Source organism: Balaenoptera musculus, chromosome 20 (genome assembly GCF_009873245.2).
Source record: "Balaenoptera musculus isolate JJ_BM4_2016_0621 chromosome 20, mBalMus1.pri.v3, whole genome shotgun sequence".
NCBI lineage: Eukaryota > Metazoa > Chordata > Mammalia > Artiodactyla > Balaenopteridae > Balaenoptera > Balaenoptera musculus.
In genome coordinates, this window is record NC_045804.1 from 48,118,370 (window position 1) to 48,141,041 (window position 22,672).

Sequence of the window (22,672 nt, forward strand, 5' to 3'; positions counted from 1 at the left end):
GACAGAACCCCCTTTCTCTAGCATAGCTCTGGTCATGTTAACACCTTTCTTGAAAAACCTTCCCCACTGTCTGTAGACTCATTCAAATTCCTGAGCCTGGTATCTCTGGGTCCTACAACCTGGGCCCAACCTGTCTCAATCTACCACTCAGCGGCAGACACTGGAGAGTCTGTCTAAACACACTACATATGCTCACTCCTCTGTCCCTGGACTTGCTCAGCTTTGGATGATGACGCACTCTCCACTGTTTCCTTCACATCACCCAGTTCTAACTTTCTTCAAAGACCAATTCACATCCCATCTCCTTCACAAGCCTTCCTGCAACAGTAGCCTTCCCTACTTCTGAACTTTTCCAGAACAATCTATACTGCTCATCTGTAACTCAGCATGTACGCTCTTGTCCTGGAATATACCTTTTGCGAGCAGGTCCAGTCTCCTGCTAAGACTATAAATGCTTCCAGAGCAGGGGCTGTATCTTATTCGACTGGGTGATGCACACAAAGAGCCTTCAACTGCTTACTACTGACAACCTGCTTTATCTCAGCACCTACAAGTCAAGAGGATTCAAGACTTTCTGAAGTTTGCTTGTGTGTATTTTACTTCTTATAAACACTGCATGATTCAGAAGGCAAAATCATTTCCTGAAAACTCAACTGAATGTACATTCATTGGTGCTGAGTGTTTATCAAGTGCCTATACCCAGCAAGACAGAAGATGACAGCACATCACATAACAGAGCTCTGGAGTTTATCATTCAGCTGGGGAGATAGGGTCATATTCGCCAACAAGTCAGAGAACACTGCTGGGGCAGTGCTGTTGCTGTACGGTGGGAGTCTAAGCACTGGCAAGGTCACAGAAAATAGAAGTGCTTATTCCTTTTGGGTATGGCATGCTCAGGCCGTGAAATTCACCTAGGAAGCAAGTCTTGCAGAGATCCATGTCGCTGCACTGCAGACACCGGTAGCGATGCCAGGGGGCAATCTCGTCACACCCATCACAAGAGATGTCCACGTTTAACAGGTCACAGTAGCGAGCAATAAACATGTGCATCTATAAGATGAAATAAAACACAATTAACCAACAGACTTTCAATGTGGCCACTATTCAGTAATCAATCCATCCTTCAGTATGTACTTAAAATATTCCAGGCACTGTACTAGGTGCTAGGATTAGGAGATGAAGGAGCTTAGTGTCTAGTTGGGAATTCCCTGAAGCAAACAGATGACAGCATACAGTACGATAGGGGCTTGGATAGACAATTTCAGGGGGCTTACAGGGCACATGGAGGTTTTTCAAAGGTGCTAATTCCTCAGGTGAGACCTGAGGGGCAAACAGGCATTAGCTGGGTGGGGGTAAGTGTGGTGGGCACGCCGGATACAAGCAATAGCAAGCTCTACAGGAGGCACAAAAGGATCAAGACAAGGGCTCATGAACTTGGCAATAATTCCGTATGTAGAATGTAGAATACATTGTAGAATGTAGAATTCCGTATGTAGAATACAGTGTGGAGGGGGGATAACCAGATAAGTTAGAAAGGTTAAACCACAAGTGCCTGGGATGCTAGTCTAAGGAGTCACGGACGTTTTAAATGGAAGAGTAACTGAAAGCTCCTCTGGTTACTGAGTGAGAATGGATCAGAGAGGGCAAGACTGGAGACAGGGAGACTGACCCTGACAGCAGCTGTTAAAGCAACCCCCCAACAGGTGATAAGGACTGGACTGGGCCAAAAGTGAGATGGTGGAAGGTGGGAGAGCTGAGAGGTAATAGAAGGCAGAGGTGAGGAACCTTGGGGGCTGACTGGTTATAGGGGCCCGCGAAAGGGAAGGGTCAAGAACAACATCTAGATTTCTGGCTTGGGTACTCGGCTGGACAAGGGTAGTGTTCACAGATACAGGAAACACTGCAAAAGAAGCACTGTTTGCTGGCACTTAAGAAGAAAAACTTTCTGGGGAAAGAGTAAGGGCACCATTTCATGAGCAAAACAAATTGTTTTACTGCAAAGCCCCTGGAGGCTACAGTATGCTTTATCTTTACGGCCTAGAAATAAGGGAAGTAAACCACTAAGTCACCATACAGTAGTATAGTATAGCAAACATGCCAAGCCACCTTAGAATGGCTCCCAGTAAGGTATTAACATACAAGAGAGAAAAATCGCAAAGGCCAAGTTGGTGTGCTCCGTCCAAGCACCACAGAGATGCCAAATGAGCAAAGTAACTGGCACATAGTAGGCACACAAACTAAGAAAATGAATGCACCTGAGGCAGCAGATGCCTGGCATAATGTGGTGGTGACAGAAAAACCCCTAATGTGGAGATGGACATGGCAGGCTACGTGAGCCTGATGCCTCTACACATATGAATCATGTAACTCTGATTCTGGGCACACATGGCTGCTTCCACGCTCACCAGGCAACCTTCTGATTGAAACATGACTTCCCAAGTTGCTTGCCTACAGGAAAAGAATGTACCACGGACACCAGAATCCAGGGCCTTCAGCAATTCTATTTCTCACTATAAATTAATAAACTGGCACCTAATATTTTACTTCAGCCCCACGAGCCTATTTCCTGTGAATCTAGTTCTACGGGAGGGTACCACCACCAGATTGTGGTCAAGTCAGGATTCAGGGCCCCTCAGGTTAAAGACCAGGCTGGGTGATGCCCACTCACTAAGGTACTGACTGCCGCCTGGAGCCCTCTCAGGGGACAGCCTGCTGGCACTCCCCCGCACAGACTCTCCTCTCCAAAGTCCTAGCAAGTCACTTCAGGTTACTCTAGTTGAGAGGTCTTACTTTCCTCTGCTTCTCTGGATCTTCCTGGGCTATTTTTTCATACCAGGCCTCAAACATGCCATCCTGACACTCATCCATCCATTCTGAATTCTGCTTGGCATCAGCAAGCTCATCTTCTTCACTCCATTGGCTGAAAGAAGGACATAAAGAGAGAAAAGCATGCCTCTCCCAATAATCAAGGAAAGTGCTTGTTAGCAGACTCTGTGTCCTATGGGTCTAATACACGAGGCACTTTTAAACTTCTGAAGGGAAGAGGTCAGTTTGGTTTTCAAAGCCCCAGGATTTGCCAGATGTTTGACAGATATATACCAATAAAAAGGGAGAAGCCTCTTCCAGAGTAGACTACAATGGGTGAGGAATTAGAGCTTGAAAGGTTGTACCTACGTGGCATAATCCCACTCAACAACCATTTGTGGTGAACCTACTATGTGCCAGGCACTGGAGCCAAATAAAGCAATTTAAAAAAAAAAGTCCGATTTGGACATGCTCAGCACACTCTAGTGGCAGCAGCGTGAGAAGGGAGTCGGCAGACCCTGGGGCCTCAGCTCTCCCGCTGGCTGCTGTAAGACCTGGACACAGCACTCAGCCCTGGTCCTCAGTTTCCTCATTTCTAATAGATAATCTCAGGGACTCCTTTTAGGTGCACAATTATAGCTTTCCATAATTTCAGTTTACAGTTTGTTTCAGCAACCGGAATTTTAAATACAAAAGTATTTGCTCGACAGCAAATGCAAAACATCTACCAACCAACAAATACACATTTGTTCATTCACGTGTTCCAACAAACTGACTTCAGGCCTACTCAAACTGAGCTCTGCTGCGGGTGCTATGGGGAGTGGTGAGGAAGGTGCGGCCCCTACTCCCAAGGACTGGGTCACGTAGGAGCAGGCGAAGCTTGGAACAAGGAGCAGACTGATGGCTGAAGAGCCAGCAGGCTGATGCCCCAGCCACTCCTCCCCCGCGCTGTGTCCCAGCCCTCCGCCAAGAGCGCCCTCCGACAGCAGGGCAGTGGCTGCGGTTTGTGAACAAGGAGACCGCTTAAATTCTATCTCCTCTTCCCAGGATATCTCTTCTGAGAGAGTGAAAATTGGTGTTGACTCATTCACTGATTTCCTCCTAATTATCTCCTCTTGCTCTTCTTCCCCCTTTCTCTTCTTTCTTTTCTACAGACATGAGTGATTAATGGGTAAGTGGAATGAGAAGTGGAAAGAAAAAAAAAAAAACTTTGCATACTATTTTTTCCCCTCATACCTTAAGTCCTTGTAATGTGCAAGAGGTTATAGTGGCTAAAAATCACCCACACACACCACCACCACCACCAACAGAAAAGGATTCTCCAATTCAACAAGCTATATGAGGATCTCCAAAAACGAGGAGAAAACTCATGCTGAGTTCACAATACCACCACCGCCGGTTTTTATACAACACCATGCACCAGATACCTGCTAAACACTGAGAAACAGAACTCATTCATTCTTCGCAGCAATCCTGAGGTAGGTACTGTTATTACCTCCAGCTCTAAAGATGAGGAAACTGAGGCACAAAGGAGTTTAAAAAGTTGCCCGAGGTCATCCAGCTAGTATGTGGCAAAGCCAGGATACTCCCCAGAAAGTCTAGCTCCAGGCCCGAGCTCTGAATGCGCTACGATCCCTGTACTTGACGAGTTACTGTAGGAACTGCAGAGCGCAGGACTGTGTGTCCTTACCTGATCACACTGTCATGGACACTTATATTTTCTTGTGACATTTTCATGAGGAGATCTGGTAACTGAATGTCAACAAAGAAGGTGAGATCACTGGGTTCCCAGCCCATATCCAAAAGATGAAGCAGGGCCGTCTGGACACAGGACAAGGCAGGCAGCAAGGACCTGAAGTGGCCACGAAGGTGAAAGTTACTAAAGCTGCCCATCACCCACGGAGACAACAGAAGCAATGCGAATCAGAGACCTGGTGTGCTTGTCAGTGGAAAACAGAAGGGAACACCAGATTGCTAGTTTGGGTTCCTTATAATCTCATTTCAAATTTCTCAGACTCCATACAAACCTTCTTCAAACAACAGCTTAAGCAAAAGAGTTCTGAAAGCATAAAGAGAAAGGTCTCCACCCTGCTAGGACTACCACAGGGGACACTTTACGGTAAAAGACTGAGTAGTAAAACTCACCTTTGATAAACAGCAAGGTCAGGGCCAGGCCCAATTAGCCTAGGTTATACAGCTCAGATGTAGAGAAGAACCATTTGATTTAAGGTTGATGTTTAAACCACTTACTATGGAGGAGACTGGGGAATGGCTTTCTATTCAAGTTTTGTTTGTTTTTAATTTTTATTGGGATATAACTGATTTACAACGTTGTGTTAGTTTCAGGTGTACAGCAAAGTGTCTATTCAAGTTTTTAAAACTGAAAATAACAGGTTACAAATTTTCAGATGAACCAAAACCTATCCACTTTAAAAAACTGCACACACCATACAGAAAAAAGGCTGGGAGAAAATATACTGATAAGTTAACATTAGCAATTAGCTCTAGATGGTAAGATTAGGGGTTATTTTTATTTTACTCTTTGTGCTTTTCTGTATTTTTAACAGTGGACATGTATTTCTTTAAAAAATCAGAAAAAACAGAAATAATTTTTTCTCTAGAAATCATAAAATTATCCCGTACCTGTCGTTTATGTTACTAAATCCTTTAACTGCTTTGACCAAAAACAGAACAAACTGATAGTAAGTGTCTCGAATTTCTTTGTGTAGATCTGCACCACAGCCCTCCAGGTGTCCAAAATAACTAGAAACAGAAGAAATTACCAGTCACTTAATTGCTAACGAAGTGGCACAGAAACTTAAATAAATAAAAACATAACTTCAGAAAGTAACAGACAAAACAGCAAGTGACTCATCTGCTTGGATCAAGAAGGTTGCCCACTAGGAGTATGGAGATGACAATTATTAACCTTTCTTTGTTAGTATAAAAACCACCCTTCCCACCACTACCTGAGCGCCTGGTACCATGTTAAGTATTCGTCACAAATTACCAAACTTAATCGTCTCCACAGTCACGCCCACCCCTCTGCCTCCCTTCAGTGATGACTTCAGTGCCAAGCTCAGTGTCTTTCTGACCTTGATCCTTGTCACCTTGGAGACTCCAACACCCATGGGAATGATGCCCCAGTTCTGCCGTCTCTGGATTCTCTGCCATCTTCACCTCCAGCGATCTTCTCCTCCAGCCCCTTTGCCATCCCCATCTGATGGTCATTTCCTTGACCTTGTCACCACAGTAACGGCGTTACCTCTGAAATACTGACTTCAGAACATCCTGCTCTGACTGTGACCTCTCACCCTGCTCACCTACACTGCGACTCCCACCAATCCCAGGGAGCCCCAAGCCATGACGCTCCCTCACATTGACTATCCACCACTGCCGCCAGGCTTTCTCTTTGCCCCGTACTCAGCTTCAATTCCATGGCCCGTCACCATAATCATACCTTAGCAATCACCAAGTCCTTTGCTGCCTTCTCCCTCCACATACTTGCCTGAGAAATCATATGCCTACATCAAAATAGCTAATTGTTGCTGGAGGAAACACCACACAACCAAGCTGACTAGTAGCACTTTACGTTCACAACCATAACTCTCAAATAAGCTCTCCAAACTGTCAGGCAGTCAGACCGGCTGTCTCAATTTTCACTACTATTTCAAACCTTCCTGCTTCTCCTTAAACTTCCACTGCCTCTTCCTAAGCCATCATTTAGAGCTGATAACTACCCTCAAATTTTATATTTTGAAAACAGAAATGATCCCACAGGAACTCCTCCAAACCTACCAACCAACTTGCATCTTTACCCCAGTGCATTTCCTCCTGCTGCCAGAGACAGTCTCCCTGGCTCTCAAAGGCCAACCACTCTACTTACACCACTTCTACTGTAATTGAGCCCTCCTTCCTGCATCAAGTTTTCCTCACTACTGACCCACTCCCGCCAATGTACAGTATACTCTGCTATCTCTTCAAAACCCTCAGTTGATGCTACATCCCCTGCAATTACTATCCTAATCCTCTGCTCCCCTTTAAGGCCAAATTTCCTGAAATAATTGTCTAGTCTCCCTCTGCATTTCATCACCCCCATTCTCTTCTCAACCCAGTCCAACAGGGCTTGTGGCCTCATGGCTCCAGTAAGACTGCTGTCAAATCCAGTGTGTTCTTATCTCGCTCAACCTCTCACATCAGCATCTGACACAACGGACCATTCCTATCTTTTTTTTTTTCTTTTGGCTGTGTTGGGTCTTCGTTGCTGCGCACGGGCTTTCTCTAGTTGTGGCAAGCGGGGGCTACTCTTTGTTGCGGTGCGCGGGCTTCTCATTGTGGTAGCTTCTCTTGTTGCAGAACACAGGCTCTAGGCGCATGGGCTTCAGTAGTTGTGGTGTGTGGGCTCAATGGTTGTGGCGTGTGGGCGCAGTAGTTGTGGCGCACGGGCTTAGTTGCTCCACGGCATGTGGGATCTGCCCGGACCAGGGCTCGAACCCGTGTCCCCTGCATTGGCAGGTGGACTCTTAACCACTGCGCCACCAGGGAAGTCCCATTTCTACCTTTTGAGATACATTCTTCTGTCAGCTTCGACGGCACCACCATCCCCTGGTTTTTGCTCTTGGTGGTCACTCCCTGGTCTCCTCAGCTGACTCCTCTTCCTGTGCTTGACTTCATCTAAATAAAGAAGTGCCCCTAAGGCTCAGTCTGGGGCCCCCTCTTGTCCATCTCTCTGCACTCTTTCTAGAAGGTCTCATCTGGTCTCACGGCTTTACGTACCATCTATATACTGACAACATCCAAATTCTATCCCTACTCCTGGTTTCTTTTGAGAACTTTAGACTCTTATCTCTATTTTCTCATATTTACTTGGGTATGAAAGAAGCAGTTCAAACTTAACATGGCCAAAACAAAACTTTTGATTATCACCCCAATCTGTTTCTTCCATACTCTTCCCCTCAGTAAAATGTATCACCATCCACCCAGCTGCTCAAGCCAAAATCCTAGAGGCTTCTTTCCCCATGACTCTTTTCATTCACCCTCTAAATCTAATCTATCAACAAGTCCTTACAATTCCACCTCCATGGTGTATCTTGAATCTCATCCTTTTCTCTCCTTCTCCAGTACTATCTCCTGGTCCAAACCACCTCCACCTCTTGCCTGGGCTACTGCAACAGTCTCTCCCAGTCTCTCCACTGCTTTTCTTCCTTCCACTCTTTTTCATGTAGTAGCCAGAAGTATCTTTCATAAATATATATCACAGTGTGTTCCCCTTGGGCTTAAATTTCTCCAGGGACTTCCCATCTACAACTCTGGGTAAAATCCAAACACCTTAAACCATATCCTACAAAGCTTTACATAATATGGGCCCTGATTTTCTGACCTCACCTCCTCCTATTTCTCTCGCTCAGGCACACTGGCTGTCTTTCTGCTCCTCGGGCTAACCCCCCACCCTAGGGTCTGTGTGGTGGTCCTTCTGCCTGTAGTGTTCTTTCCCTGGATCTCAGCTGGTCACTCATGCCTTGGTTCCATGTCCTCCTCAGCCTGCCTTCCCCAACTCCACAAATTAGGTCACTCTGTATGAAATCACCACATAGCCAGACTACCACTATATATGTATGTCTGTTTTTCATTTGTTTGTGTTTGTTTTGTTTTGTCTGTCTCTCCTAAATAGAATACAAGCTCCACTAGAACAAGGATCTTGTCTGCCTTGCCCACTGCTATATACAACACCTAGAACAGTGGCTGGTATAGACAACACTCGGGAGGTATTTACCGAGTGGCTGCTGAAACAACCTTGTGAGGTATTTAGATTTATGTTGTTACGGTAAATGAGCATTAAATTTGGCCCACAGCTTCCAGGAGCCAAATGATGAGTACGGGTACACAGGCAATACCACCCTCATTGGTAAAATAAAGCTGATAAATTCATCAAGAGGAATAAACATGTTCTGGTATTTACTTACTAAAAGGATAGAATGAGAGATAGAATAGAATAGATAGAAGGATAGAATCATTTCCTTAGAATGAGAGAATGAATTGTTCAAAAACATAAATTTGTATCCTACATGGAAATGATAGAGCTCTTAATTAGAGAAGACAATCAGGATTTCTTTAAAACGACCCCTGCTTGTTTCCCTTGCAGGCTCGTACTTTGGACTTACTTGGTAAACTCTTTCTGGCAGGTCAGAAGTTCCAACAGGAAAAGTATGAAAGGCGGGTGGAAGCAGTGAGGCTGCCCAAGGGACTCCGTACAACACTGAATGATCCTCAGGACCTCGAGGATGCTCCGGGCTTGGGCCTTCCTCAAGGAAAGAACCTTTACAACACTGGAGACAGAACTCAAGTCAGGAACACCCAGAAAACTCTCGAGCTGGGGCAGAAAGAAAACAGACCCCTACCCAAGTTCTGATGCCGTATTAATAAAAAGGAAACACTATTGTGAGGTATCATTCAGGAAGGATAGCAAGACCTGTTTGCTACTTTTAGTCATTACTCGGCTGCACTACAAATCAGTTCACTGTCCAGAAGCCCAACAACTCACGTTGAACAATTAATTGATTAAAAAGGAACTCTGTCTCTGTGGTAAACCAGGGACAAACTTAGGACAGGAAATTAAAACATGCAATACTTTCAGAGGTATAGGCCCACTGACAAGTGATTTTGTCAGAGAATATCAAATCCTGAATTTCTCCCAGCGTTAAAATAAGACAAATCTATTTTGGCAGCTACCAAGAGGAATGTTTCTTTTCTTATCCAAATGGTACATTATTGAGATATAATGTACATACAGCATAATGTACAAATCTCAAGTGAAAAAAATACTTCTTTAAAAGAAAAAAAAATATTAAAACTTTTTTCTTGAACATTCTAAGACAAATCTTTTTTTTTTTTTTTTTTTTTTAAGACAAATCTTGATCTGTCCTCCAAGTATCATTTGCTCGTTTTTAACATGAACTTCAAGTCTTTGACGAGACTGGGTACCTGCTGCTTGAAAAGAGAAGGCGCTCACCTCTCGTGGGAGAGTGACTGATCTTTAATGAAGTCCATGGCATCCTTCAGCACAGGGTACTTCTCTTTCACTGTGGGCAACGGTCTGGCCTCCTCCACTGAGCGGAAGGAGAGCAGCCGGAGCCGCCCCCGGGTGAAGGGAGGCCGCCGGGTGGGAGTGGAAGGTGACGAGGGCTCTTCGGCTGTGGCAGAGGACACTTCTGCGGCAGGAGCGCCACTGCTGGGCGGCAGCGTGGGCTGGACATCCAAGCCAGGACTCCTATCTTCCATAGCAGGGGGCGCAGCTTTGGTGGGAGATGCAGAGGCTTGGAAATGTTCTTCCACCACAGAGCTTGTCCTCTGGCGCTTGTCCAGTGGTCGCAGATGATCTGTGTCATCTACAGCCACCAACTTGCCACAGCCTTCTTTTGAACTTACACCCATGGGCAAAAATTTCAGTAATAGCAGACTCTTCTGAATACACTCTTTCGCTAAATGCAAAAAGCAAGAAAGATAATGAAAAAAAGTCGAAATTAAACTTGTTGCCTACTTTTGCATTGAAAATAATCTACTTAAACTCTACAATTTAGGACAAGAAATACCCCCATTAACACAGTGATATACACATCTACTGACAGGACAGAATCAAATTTTCTCTCATTATATACATCAAAATCTCCCTAGCACTATCATCAGCACACTTAAAGTTTTATTGTGGACATTTTCAAACATACATAGAGAGAGAATAGTATAAGGACCCTTCCCCTTGCCCAGATTTAATAGCCATCAATCCAAGGCCAGTCTTTTTTTCACCCACTCCCACTCCCCACTCCCCACTCCATGGATTATTTCCATGCAGATCCCAGGCATCACATTATTTCATCTGTAAAATCTTCAGTATATTTCACTAAAAAAAAGTTTTAAATAATAACATAACCAGGAAATTTAAAAAATTAACAGTAATTCCTTAATTTCATTAAATATTTAGTGTGAATACACTTCAAAAACATAACAAGATGTAGCTCAAAAAGCACTTCGTGCCTCCTAAGGAAAGTAATTAGAAAGATGCTCCGTCTGGATCATGTTAATAAACAATTAACAACTGGCACTTCTCTATTTGTGAACATCCTTGGAAAATACATTTAGTGCCTGTGTTACCTTCCCTAGGTAAACACAGCTTCAACTAAACTTATCTAGAAGGTGGGTCACTGGTTTTCTACAAAATGGAAACAGAAGGCCCAGTGACAACAGCCGGAGCTGGCACTCACCCAGGCTCTCGGGGTTCACCTCAGCAGCTTCGGACCCGCGTTGTTCTTCTGCCTCATTCCCCAGGCTCATCTGGGACTTCTGCTTCATCTCTAACTGGGGAAGGATTTGAGCCACATAATTACGCTGTCCAGACAGGGCAGCAAGGGCAGCCACGGCAAACTACTTCAAAAGCACACAGTGTTGAGATCCTGGAGAACTTTACAGTCCTGTGCACAGGACGGAGCTGTTTTTGTTTGTCCTAGAAATAATTTAGGATTTGAAGCTGCCTAAAGGTCTACCTGCAAAACTACCTCCTTTTCAACTATGTGTTATTTGGGAGGGATTTGTAACCATGACCCTATTCTTTAAAAAATTCTAGAACCCTGGATTTGGAGGGGCCCTTACCTAAAGCTGACCTAGTACAGATAAAGAAGTGAGGTCTCGGGACTTCCCTGGAGGTCCAGTGGTTAGGACTCCATGCTTCCACTGAAAGGGGCACGGGTTCAATCCCTGGTCGGGGAACTAAGATCCTGCAAGCCGCGTGGTGTGGCCAGAAATCACACAGCCGGTTTGCAGCAGAGGTTCAACCACAAGTTGATCTCTATTCTCCTCCGAAGGAGGGGACACCTCTAAGTGATGCTGAGACTGCCAGGCAGAGAACGGTGCTTCTAGTACCAGCACAGGCAATGGTCACAGTTTGGGCCATGGTGCTGACAGCCCAGACAGAAGACCACGTGTGATGCATGTAGACCAAGGTCTTAGAGAGAAGGCTGGTATCTCGTCCAATCATCGGCAGTCTGTCATATGCTAAACCAGAAGCATAATCTACAATGTGCTTTCTCACAACTGCCAAATCCTTTTTACTTGAACTGTGTGTGCCCGCTGACTTTATCGGACACTCTTTCTTAAATTGCTATTGCTGCCTTGGTTCCTTTGTCAACACACTCTTCTGATTCACCCGCCACCATTCTGATGATGATACCTTTTAGTTTCTTTTGAGAGTCCCTGTTCATTTGGGTCTCCATCTATCTATCTCGTCTACACTGAGCACCAACAATGTTCTAATCATTGTGGATTTTGTCCAAGGCTGTCTGTTCCTGGATAAACGCATACATTTTTTAAAAAAACTATTACCAATGATTTGAAGTTATCGTTATCTCTGCCTTGACATTTATATTCTTTCACATTTACTAAATTCTCCAGCTAGATGTCTTAAATAACCTAGATGTCCTCATACTTAACATGTCTCAAACTGAACTTAGCACCCCACTCCCAGATCCAAGACCATTCTTCCTATTCTAGTCAACGCTTCTACCCACCCACCAAGTCACCCAAACCAGGAACACAGAAGCAGTCCTAAATTCCATTTGCCTGTTCACCACTCAGATCAATCACACAGTCTAATTATCTTATCTCCCAAGTAGCAGAAGCCATCCTCATCTAATTACCACAACTAGTCTCCTGCTTTCAATCTTATTACCAGCCTCTACTCATTTATTTTAAGACTGCTTTCTCAATTACTATACAATATTTAAGGTGGTTGTAAATATATATATAAATAATACTAATATATACTCATCTCCACACCTAAGAAATAAAAACGATTCTCCTGAATTTGATGTTTATCATTTCCATGCATTTGTATAATTTTACTACATATTTATGTACATAACAGAGAGATCTAGTTTATGTTTAAGCTTTATATGAGGAATATTATACCTGTGCATTCTTCTACAACTTGCTATTTTTTGCTCATCATCACATTTGTGAGCACCACCCATGCTGATACAGGCAGCTCTACTTCATTCACTTTCACTGTAATATAGTATTATACAGTAATATAATATATAATTTTTTTGTCTGTTCTATAAATGGGACATTTTGTTCTTCCAGTTTATTGCTGTCATGAACAACGCTGCAGAACTACTTTTCTAAAATGCAGAAAGCCCTCTCCTTTGAAAGAGTGCTCTCCTCTGCCTAAAACTGTCATTGGTTGCCCAGAATCTAACGCAGTGCTTTTCCCCCTGGTCTAAAAGGTTAGGTTCCACCGAGCAGCCTTTGGGTTACAGAAGGAGGTAAGGGGGGGCTCAACTGAACCCTGTTTACTCTGACAATCTCAACATTCACCAAATTATGATTTCAAGGGTTCTAAATTATTTTTTATCCATTCACATCACTGAACTTTAGTTTTGAAAAACATTCCTAAAGTTAAATTCTTGAGAAGAGAGCTACTTGCATTAATTCAATGATATCACGGTGGGAAAACTCAAAATATATAAAAATCACATGCAAAGGAAAACCTTACCATCCATATTCGAATCCCATCTGCCAAGGAATACACCTGTGCGATCTCCTCACTCAGGGCTGTCTTGCCCCCACTGTTTACTGGGGAAAGGAGAGGTTACATTCAGTTAACACAATTCACTACTGCAACATGAAGCCCAAAGTCACCTCCCAATCTCCGCAAAGGAAAACTCTTCCCCTGACATTTGCACATGGGGGGTCGTAAGAGAGGACTGGGGGAAAAAACTATCAATTAAACCACAAACACCTGTAATGGGTTCTCTGTGTTACTTCAAACTAACTTTTTTCAAACAAACAGCATCTGAAATGGATATACTGTTAAAGTAAAATATTAAAAGTAAAAATATAAAAGTAAAATATAAAAAAATTAAAAGCAAAATAAAATTATTAAAAGTGAGTAAAAAATAATTAGTAACATGGAAAATCTACAAACAATAAATGCTGGAGAGGGTGTGGAGAAAAGGGAACCCTCTTGCACTGTTGGTGGGAATGTAAATTGATACAGCCACTATGGAGAACAGTATGGAGGTTCCTTAAAAAACTAAAAATAGAATTACCATACAATCCAGCAATCCCACTACTGGGCATATACCCTGAGAAAACCATAATTCAAAAAGAGTCATGTACCACAATGTTCACTGCAGCTCTATTTACAATAGCCAGGACATGGAAGCAACCTAAGTGTCCACCGACAGATGAATGGATAAAGAAGATGTGGCACATATATACAATGGAATATTACTCAGCCATAAAACGAAATGAAATTGAGTTATTTGTAGTGAGGTGGATGGACCTAGAGACTGTCATACAGAGTAAAGTAAGTCAGAAAGAGAAAAACAAATATCATATGCTAACACATATATATGGAATCTAAAAAAAAAAAAAAAGGTTCTGAAGAACCTAGGGGCAGGACAGGAATAAAGACGCAGACGTAGAGAATGGACTTGAGGACATGGGGAGGAGAAAGGGTAAGCTGAGACGAAGTGAGAGAGTGGCATTGACATATCTACACTACCAAATGTAAAACAGATAACTAGTGGGAAGCAGCCGCATAGCACAGAGAGATCAGCTCGGTGCTTTGTGACCACCTAGAAGGGTGGGATAGGGAGGGTGGGAGGGAGACACAAGGGGGAGGGGATATGGGGATATATGTATATGTATAGCTGATTCACTTTGTTATACAGCAGCAACTAACACAACAATGTAAAGCAATTATACTCCAATAAAGATGTTAAAAAAAAAAACATGGAAAAAAGTTCATGGTATATAGTAAGTAAAAAAGGCTGGTTATGAAACAGTATGTACAAAATTATCTTATTTAAAAAGAGTATACATAGTAAAAACATGGTGTGTATATATACATATGTACACATATAAATATACCTAAATAAAAGGCCAGGTAGATATATAGAAAAATGATAATAGAAAAATGTTCTTGAAGTGGTGAGATTATAGTTGATTATTACTTTAAGCTTTTCTGTACTTTGTAAGTTTCTACATGAATAGGTATTATTTTTATAATTAGAAAAATAACAAAAAAGTTTTCTTTTTTGTCTTTTTTTTTTAAAGAAAGACCCATGAGGCCTGCCCCTTTTCATCTAAAAACCAGAGGATAAATTACTAGAACACGGTGACGCTCTCTGTTGAGCCAATGTAAATGCAATGTATTTTCTAAATACCTAGAATGTGCCAGGCTCTATACCAGGCACTGGGAAATACAATGCTGAAAAAAACAAACATGGTTCCTGCCCTCAAGCAGCTTAGAGTCTAGTTGAAAAACTCCTCCCGTACATTTCTAACCCAAAAGGGTGACAAATTTTTAGACAAAGATGAGCAAATTAGCTAGACAAGGACCACTCTCAAAGTAGGTCAGTCTTGAAGAACCCATGAACAGCCCCTTAGAGGCAGGGACAGAAAGAACTGGGAACCAGCTGCACCTCTTTCAAAGCAACAGTGGTAGGTACTCTAGAAACAACTTGTTATTTGGTAAAATATTTCTAGTTCCTACATTTGACTGTGTGTTTCTTAACTGCAAATAGGTATGTGATAGCTGAACACGATTTGAAAAAGAGCCGGGGGAGAGTTCTACCTCTCAGCTTTTAACTCACAAGGCTTTTATCCTTCCACTGAAAGTTCCCACAGGTAACAAAGGTTGTCCAGTTGTCTTACTACAATTTGATTATGAAAACATTTACCGAATTATTTTTTTCAAAACCATACAGGTCAGCTGGCCCCTCATCCCCAGCAGAAATATACTCTCCCATGTGACAGTTGTTTACTTAAATCACTCATGCTTCAGTATAGTTTTATTTACTTGAGCAGCTTCTTAAAGGAAATACTAAGATTTGAAGGAGTAATTGAGATGATTTAGACATCAGGAAATAAACTCTGCAATGTGGAACACACAGGACTAAGCAATAAAGGTAGCAGTGCTAATAATATCAATAATAATAATAATTAGAGCAATAAGCAATTACCTACTCTAAGGAAGGAAGCATTTGTTCCTGATTCTTTCATCGGCACCATAGAAAGAACACATATCCTGCCAAAGTGCTTGGGACAGCCCATAACTTGTCTTTACGTTAGGTTTGAAATGTTTTTCCCCTGAAAGATTATGAGTAGGGAGAGACCCTCCCTCTCCGTGGGTCCTGTTAGGCTGCAGTCTACACTTACAGTAAATACACAGAGATGGTGTCCCTGGGGGACATGAGGAAAAGAAACGGCAAGGAGCAGGCTATCAACAAAGGAAACCAAGCAGGGATGGTGCTGCAAAGAAGCTGCAAGTCTAAAGATGGAGTTAATACCTGCATTTCCTCCTTGGTTATTAGCACATTCAATTACCTAAACATCTCAGGTTTAAATTGGAATTTCTTAGCATGTTAGAGCTAATCAACTCTAAACTTTACGGATAAGGATACTCAGGTGCAGAAAGGTTATCTGATTAACCTGAAGCTGCACAACTTCTAGTTTGTGAGCTGGGACTACAACCCAAGTTAAGGTTTCTTTCCATTAAACTTCTCCACAGTTTTCCATGAGAATTCTGGATAAAGACAAATTACCTGCTCATTAGGAAACTCAAGGCTACTTGCTATATACTGCAATCTGCTAACTATAAATTGGTCACAAATCTTTTGACTGGCAAAGTAGGACTGACAAGATGAAGTCTATAGTTGTAGAAGTATGTTTATGTTCCAAAATATTTTAACACTTTCACTTAAGATAAGCTTTCTTAAAACTTAGCAATTGGCCTTCAGATCAAAAACATTCCCTGTAATATAAGTTACCATATTTTTGCAGCTTCTCATATAAGTCTGGAGTGCGATACACCAGAGCAGCAAAGGTGGCGTTCACAGCTTGATCAATAGTGGAACCAGCAACTATATCTGTCTTTGGGGCCTGTTTTCTACATGCCTGTATGAATCCTTTGAAAAGTTCTGAATATGGCCCACAGAAGTTCTGGGCAGGATCTGACTGTGCAAAGTCAAGAAGAAATTGGTGGCAGGGATCATCAGGGATGTTCTTAACCTGGGAACAACAACAACAACAAGAAAAACCATCATGTTTAATGCATTCATTCAAAAAATAAAGTTTACTGAACACCTACTAGGCCAAAGCAGAAGTATAAAACGCGGTGCATACTCTCAGGAAGTTTCAATCTACTTCGGGGAGATCAGACAGATACATGGGTTAAAAAAAAAAAAAAAAAAGGTAAACATAAATAAAACATTAAAAGCATTAAAACTACCACTACTGTAAAGCATAAGATTATCAAGTGCCAAATGCCTAGAAGGGACACCCAGTGCTGAGAATTCACAGGAGAGAGCTCCTGGCAGGTTAAAGTAACTAAGAAAAGCCTCCTGGAGGGGATGGGCTTTGGACTGGACCCTGAAGACTGGGCAGGTTTGGCCCTGAGGAACACAACCATGAGCAAAAGTTAAGAGTCAGTGGGGAGACTGACCTGGCCTGAAGTCTCAGCTGGGGAGTGGTGGGAACTAGAGTCAGATAGGTAAGGTGAAAGGAGACTGTAGAGAGCCTTGACTGTCACACTGAGGAGTTTAGACTTCACCCTGTGGGCAACGGGGAGCCATTAATGGTGCTTGGCAGTGGAATGACAAGATAATGCAGTGATTAAAAAAAACTTGGTAGGTACCAATGTTAACAATGCAAGTGCAAGATGAGGGTCTGAATAAAGATGGAGACAGAGGAAACAGACAGTGATGAACATCTCAAGGAAGAAGCCACAGGGCTTGCAGCTGACTGGACAGGAAAGGTGAGAACAAGGTGGGGATAAAGGCGATGCTAGGGGGCAGTGGCTCAATGCCTGGGAAAACAATAATGACAGTAACAGGAGCGAGAAGTCCAGGGAGACGTCCTGGTTTTACACCTCTGAGTTAAAGGGAATCAGAACACTGAAATGGAAATACCTAACAGCAAGATGGGATACACGACTGGAGCCTGGGAGAAGAACCAGGGCTGGAAACTGACATTTAGGTATTTTTCACACAGATATGACAACAGAAGAGAGGAGACAGGATCAAGTCTTGGTGGGATGCAGGAAAGGGGAGAAAGCCCAAATGAAGCCTACTCTTTAGAGAAGGAGGAAGAAGAGAGGTCAATAAAGGAGGTAGATGGAGTGGTGAGATTAAGAGAAGACAGTGGGCTGCCATGGAATAAGAGAAGAGAGGGTCTGAAGGAGCAGAGAGGCAAAGGAGAAGAGAAGCTGAGCAAGAACCCCTGGATTCAGCAATTAACTACTGAAGAACTGGGGTAGGGGGAGGCAGGAAGAAGGGAGGAAAAGTAGTAGAGCAGAGAGAGAGGGGCGGAGAGATGAAGAAGAGACAGTGGGCAAACTTGTTTCGTTTTTAATTATTATAAGCCTAAATAATGTGTTACTGTTCCATGGAGAACAAATAAGTACAGCATAAATCATTTATTCTGAAGTTTGACTCAGCGGGCACCGGAAATAGACTCGACTTGTTTGTTTAATAACTCCATCAAGAGAGATTTACTGAGCACCTACTGTATATCACTGAAGAATCAGTCAGTCAATACTTCTGAACACCCATTACACTGGCCCCTGTGGTGCACAGTGGGGACCCCAAGTGAACAAGGGGTAGTTTCTGCCCTCGAGGAGCTAACAGCTTAGTGGGGGTGATAAGATACAAACACAGATGTTTATAGTTTAAAGTAATAAATATTAGTAAACATTTCCCATTCCAAATACAAAGACAAGAAAAGAGTAAATACCTCCTTATTATCCTGGGGTGGGGGAGTGGGCCAGCTTGCTTCTAATCCCAACTCTGGACATATTTGGTGCCTGAAGACAGGTTTCCACAAGGGGGAGTTTAGGACTAATGCCATTTTTGCCTGAGGTATTGCCATGTTACTTCCTAACTCTGGAAAGAGAAAAAGAAGGCTGATGAGAGTTCTGTTTTTTCCTTAATATACTGAGAATCTTTGAACTGGTGAAGAAAAGGTTTTAAAAAAACTTGGGCATTAAGACTTGGAGGGAATTCACACACATTTAGCAGAATGTAATTGTGATACTTCATAAACAAATACCCCAATGAACCCAAGCCATCAGGCAGTCCTGAAATGTTACCATTCTGTACGACAGCTTCAGTTACAGGTTCCTCTGAAATGACTAACCTGTGTAGTAAGTTGAAAACAGAATGGGAACTACCTCTAGGGTATAACAGGAGACCATTTAGAAATGTTTCATTATGGGGACATGTTCACAATTCGTAAACTTAAGTTTGTAAAAAAAATAACAGCAATAATTAAATACCCACCATATATGTGTTTATGAATAAACAAAGAAAAAAGATTAGATAGAAGTAGATTAAAATGTTAATAATAGTTATCTCTGGGTATTAGGATTAAAAATGGCTTTTCCCCTTGGCTTTTTTCCATTACGCAATTTTTCTATGATATTTTACTTTTAAAGTGAGGAAAAACTCAAGACATGATATAGAAATAAAATACACTAGAAAGTTTCATTCTATTTCTTGTTTCACTCATCCTTGGATGAATTTAACAAATAAGTTGAAATCACTTTAAGGCTAAATCCACGTTCACATATTTATACATATTCACACAAATATTCACATAATTAGAGAATATACAATTAATTTATTCCATATTTCTGCCTTCTTGTTGGAGTACACCAAAACTGACTCACAAAAAAATGATGACAACGCTGCCAAAACTCAGCTCCCCCCCCACTTGTCCTCCACAGACGGGGAAGCCACCGTGTCCTTCCTCGGCAATGTCCCCAGTGTCTGAGTCAAGCAGCTTGATGAAAATGGTGTCAATGTAGACATCTTATTCTGGTTTAGTTTAAAGGAAACTGAAAGGGAATTTTATCAATCCCCTTTGCTCTGTCGCTATGTGGAGACAACTTACACGAAAGGGGTACCACCTTGCTCTTCAATGTGGCTGTTAGCAAGAAGGGAAGGGATGGTCTGTGGACTTACGATGCAGGGATTTGAGTGCCATGCACTGGGAAGCGAGGCGTCCCATCAGCCGGGAAACAAGGAGCTGTAAATCCAAGCCCCAAGACACGGCAACATCAGGCAGGCCATAGGCAGTGACGGTGAATTTGTAGCCCCACTCATTGTTGCTGCTGTCAGAGTGAAAGAGAAACTGCAGCCGGGGACCAGCCTTAAAGGTCACTTTCTAGAGACAAACAAAGAAGTCATGTGGTCAAACTGATTAGAGAAGGTAGCATTTCAGTAATAAGCATGTTCTTCGCGACTCAAAAAAATCTAAATATAAGATTGGTCTAAATATAAAATTGGTCCCTGGCGGTCCAGTGGTTAAGACCCCGCGCTTCCACTGCAGGGGGCATGGGTTTGACCCCTGGTCAGGGAATTAAGATCCCGCATGCCACGCGGCCAAAAAAAAAAAAAATTGGTCTATATTCCTACCATTATATCTTATCACCCCCACCAAAACTACTAAAGGAGAAATGTATAACGGAGTGACTGAAACAGAAAATTCACAACTGCATGTTACGAAGAAGCAAAGTTGAAAACTGCTGGTCGGTTTTCTAAACCTCAGATGCCCATCTGAGGCATGCTGCCTGCTCCTCTGCTCCCAACCAGGACCGCGGACAGCAGAGAGAAGGTCAATGGTGAAGCAGCACTTAACTTCCCAGCCCCAGAGACCATGCGGCCCTAACTGTGAGGGAGATCCTGGCTTTCATCACCATGGTCAGGGCCCTCCTGGACTCACTGGCCCTTTCTTGCTAAGGATTACAACTCCCCATTTACTCTGACAATGTGATATAAACCAGGGGTGGCAAACTGTTCCTATGAAGAACCAGAGAGTAAATCATTAGACTTTCTGGGCCATACAGCCTCTGTTGCGACGACTCAACCCCACCACTACAGTGCCAACGCAGCTACAGATGAAACAAACAAATGGGCACAGCTGTATCCCAAAAAACTTTATTTACAAAACAGGTACTGAACTCTGCTATAAACACTTCCCTTTACGAAAAGTGTAATATAAGTGCTTCCCTTCAAAGACCATATCTCTATTACCGCCTGAGGCTGACAAAAGGAGAATTGACACAAAAGCAAGTATCGCATGGCTCTCTGGGAACACCACTCACCTTGGGCCATTTATCAGTGCCAACTTTTGTGTCATAGCGTGTTTTCCCACCTCTAGCGTCGGTAAATTCCAGATAATCATACCTGTGAAAGCATAATCTCTATCACTTTCCGTCTCTCATTTCTGATCCATTATTGCTTGGGGAAAAAGAACAGGTGAGTTGTACCTTTTTTCAGTTTCACATCTCTCATCAAATTCCACCTCAAAATAGGTTGCCCCTGGGCTAACAAAGACAGACACCTCGTGGCAGTTATTTTCATAGTTGTGAGCAGACTCCTTGGTCCACGTATGTAACACCACAGGACGTTCCTGTTGCCAAGTCTCGACATCCAGCTACGTAGACAAACGAGTTAAGAAAGAAGGGTTTTCATCACTCTACATCCAGCCATACACAGGAAACTGTGTTGTGCATCAGTGCCCCAGACAGTAGCCTTTGACATCCCTACTCAAATCATCACACAGGCTAAAAATATACCTGACGTTCCCATCTATACATATCGATCAACATACATTTACTCAGCAGAGAAGACATGGGGTTTCTATTGCGTTATAGTAACTCTGATTATCTTTTATTTTTCTAATATATTTTATTTTTCTAATATATTTTCTATATATGACTATCTGTAAGAACTATTTCTTACAAACCAGTACTAGCATGAAGTTCCAGTACTAGCATGAAAGACCTTACACTTCTATTTGGGACCTTGGCAAATCTGAGCCCATCTTGTCTTCTCCCTCCCTTTTTCAGTCTTTGCTTTTTTTGTCGTTAAAACAGGCTTTTAAATATATGCCCTTTCTACTCCCACAGAGTTGTGAGATTCAAACAAGACAGTGAAAAAGCTTTTTGTCCTATAAGGCTGAGTAAGGGAGAAAATGCTTTTAAATACCCAACCCTCTAATTTGCCTTTCAACACAGATTTTCTCTTCTGGACTTCAATTTGGTTAATCATTCACATGGTTTTTATATAATTTCATGTGCTATAGAACGATGAAATTAATCTATGTACAGCTTCCTCTGTGTCTCCTGTCTAATGCTGACCATGCCAAATCAACTCAGACTGGCATTTATCCTTGCTGGCAAAACCAACACTGATAAAGTTGATAGACACAGATAAAGTACTGATAAAACACAGAGGGGGCTCTTCTAGAGGTAACTTATTCGTGTAGACCTGTAACTGAGTGGTATGTCTCATTACGTATGGTCACAGCGCTCCTAAGAGGGGATACAAAGCAGGTTCAAATGCCAGCTCGAGGTACCTTGTTCAGTCCTCCATCAGGGTCACTGCAGAGCTCCTTCAACAGCTCTGTCAGGGCACTGAACTCTCTCAAGAGCGTGCAGTGTGAAATATCTAATGTGCAAAAGTCCAGCAGAAAGATCACCTACAGGAAGATGAACGAAGCACTTAGCGTCCACCTCAGACTCTGCCCCCTCCCACCCCTTACAAATGGCTGCCACTCTGTCTTACCAGTTGACGAGCTGCCATTGAAAACACCGAATTACATAATTTTTCTACTACAGTTTTCCCGCTATACTGTGACAAAAGAGATTCCAAAATCACTCTCATGCGTGCCAGAAACTGTCCCACATCTGTCAAAACATAAAGAAAATAATTAATATTTTATATGGTAGAAACATCACTTGCTTGGTCATCATCAAGGACAAAGCTGGAGAGGGTCACAGAAGCTGTGGAGGGAATTCCCTGTCAGAAAG

The 22,672-nt window shown here is 42.7% G+C and overlaps 1 protein-coding gene across 3 annotated transcripts in view; it reads right to left on the reverse strand.

Annotated features, from left to right (window-relative positions):
* The window catches only part of ZZEF1 (zinc finger ZZ-type and EF-hand domain containing 1), a 113,732-nt gene that overhangs the window by 35,395 nt on the left and 55,665 nt on the right, over positions 1 to 22,672 (reverse strand). For all 3 annotated transcript variants that reach the window (XM_036836311.1, XM_036836312.1, XM_036836313.1), the window contains exons 20-34: positions 22,428 to 22,549; positions 22,219 to 22,341; positions 21,128 to 21,294; positions 20,963 to 21,044; positions 19,821 to 20,022; positions 18,592 to 18,740; positions 16,629 to 16,869; positions 13,346 to 13,425; positions 11,061 to 11,154; positions 9,815 to 10,283; positions 8,967 to 9,131; positions 5,449 to 5,568; positions 4,496 to 4,657; positions 2,791 to 2,920; positions 912 to 1,050 (exon numbers count right to left, since the gene is read on the reverse strand). In XM_036836311.1, the coding sequence (XP_036692206.1) occupies positions 912 to 1,050; positions 2,791 to 2,920; positions 4,496 to 4,657; positions 5,449 to 5,568; positions 8,967 to 9,131; positions 9,815 to 10,283; positions 11,061 to 11,154; positions 13,346 to 13,425; positions 16,629 to 16,869; positions 18,592 to 18,740; positions 19,821 to 20,022; positions 20,963 to 21,044; positions 21,128 to 21,294; positions 22,219 to 22,341; positions 22,428 to 22,549 (2,445 nt within the window). The remainder of the gene's footprint in view (positions 1 to 911; positions 1,051 to 2,790; positions 2,921 to 4,495; positions 4,658 to 5,448; positions 5,569 to 8,966; positions 9,132 to 9,814; positions 10,284 to 11,060; positions 11,155 to 13,345; positions 13,426 to 16,628; positions 16,870 to 18,591; positions 18,741 to 19,820; positions 20,023 to 20,962; positions 21,045 to 21,127; positions 21,295 to 22,218; positions 22,342 to 22,427; positions 22,550 to 22,672) is intronic.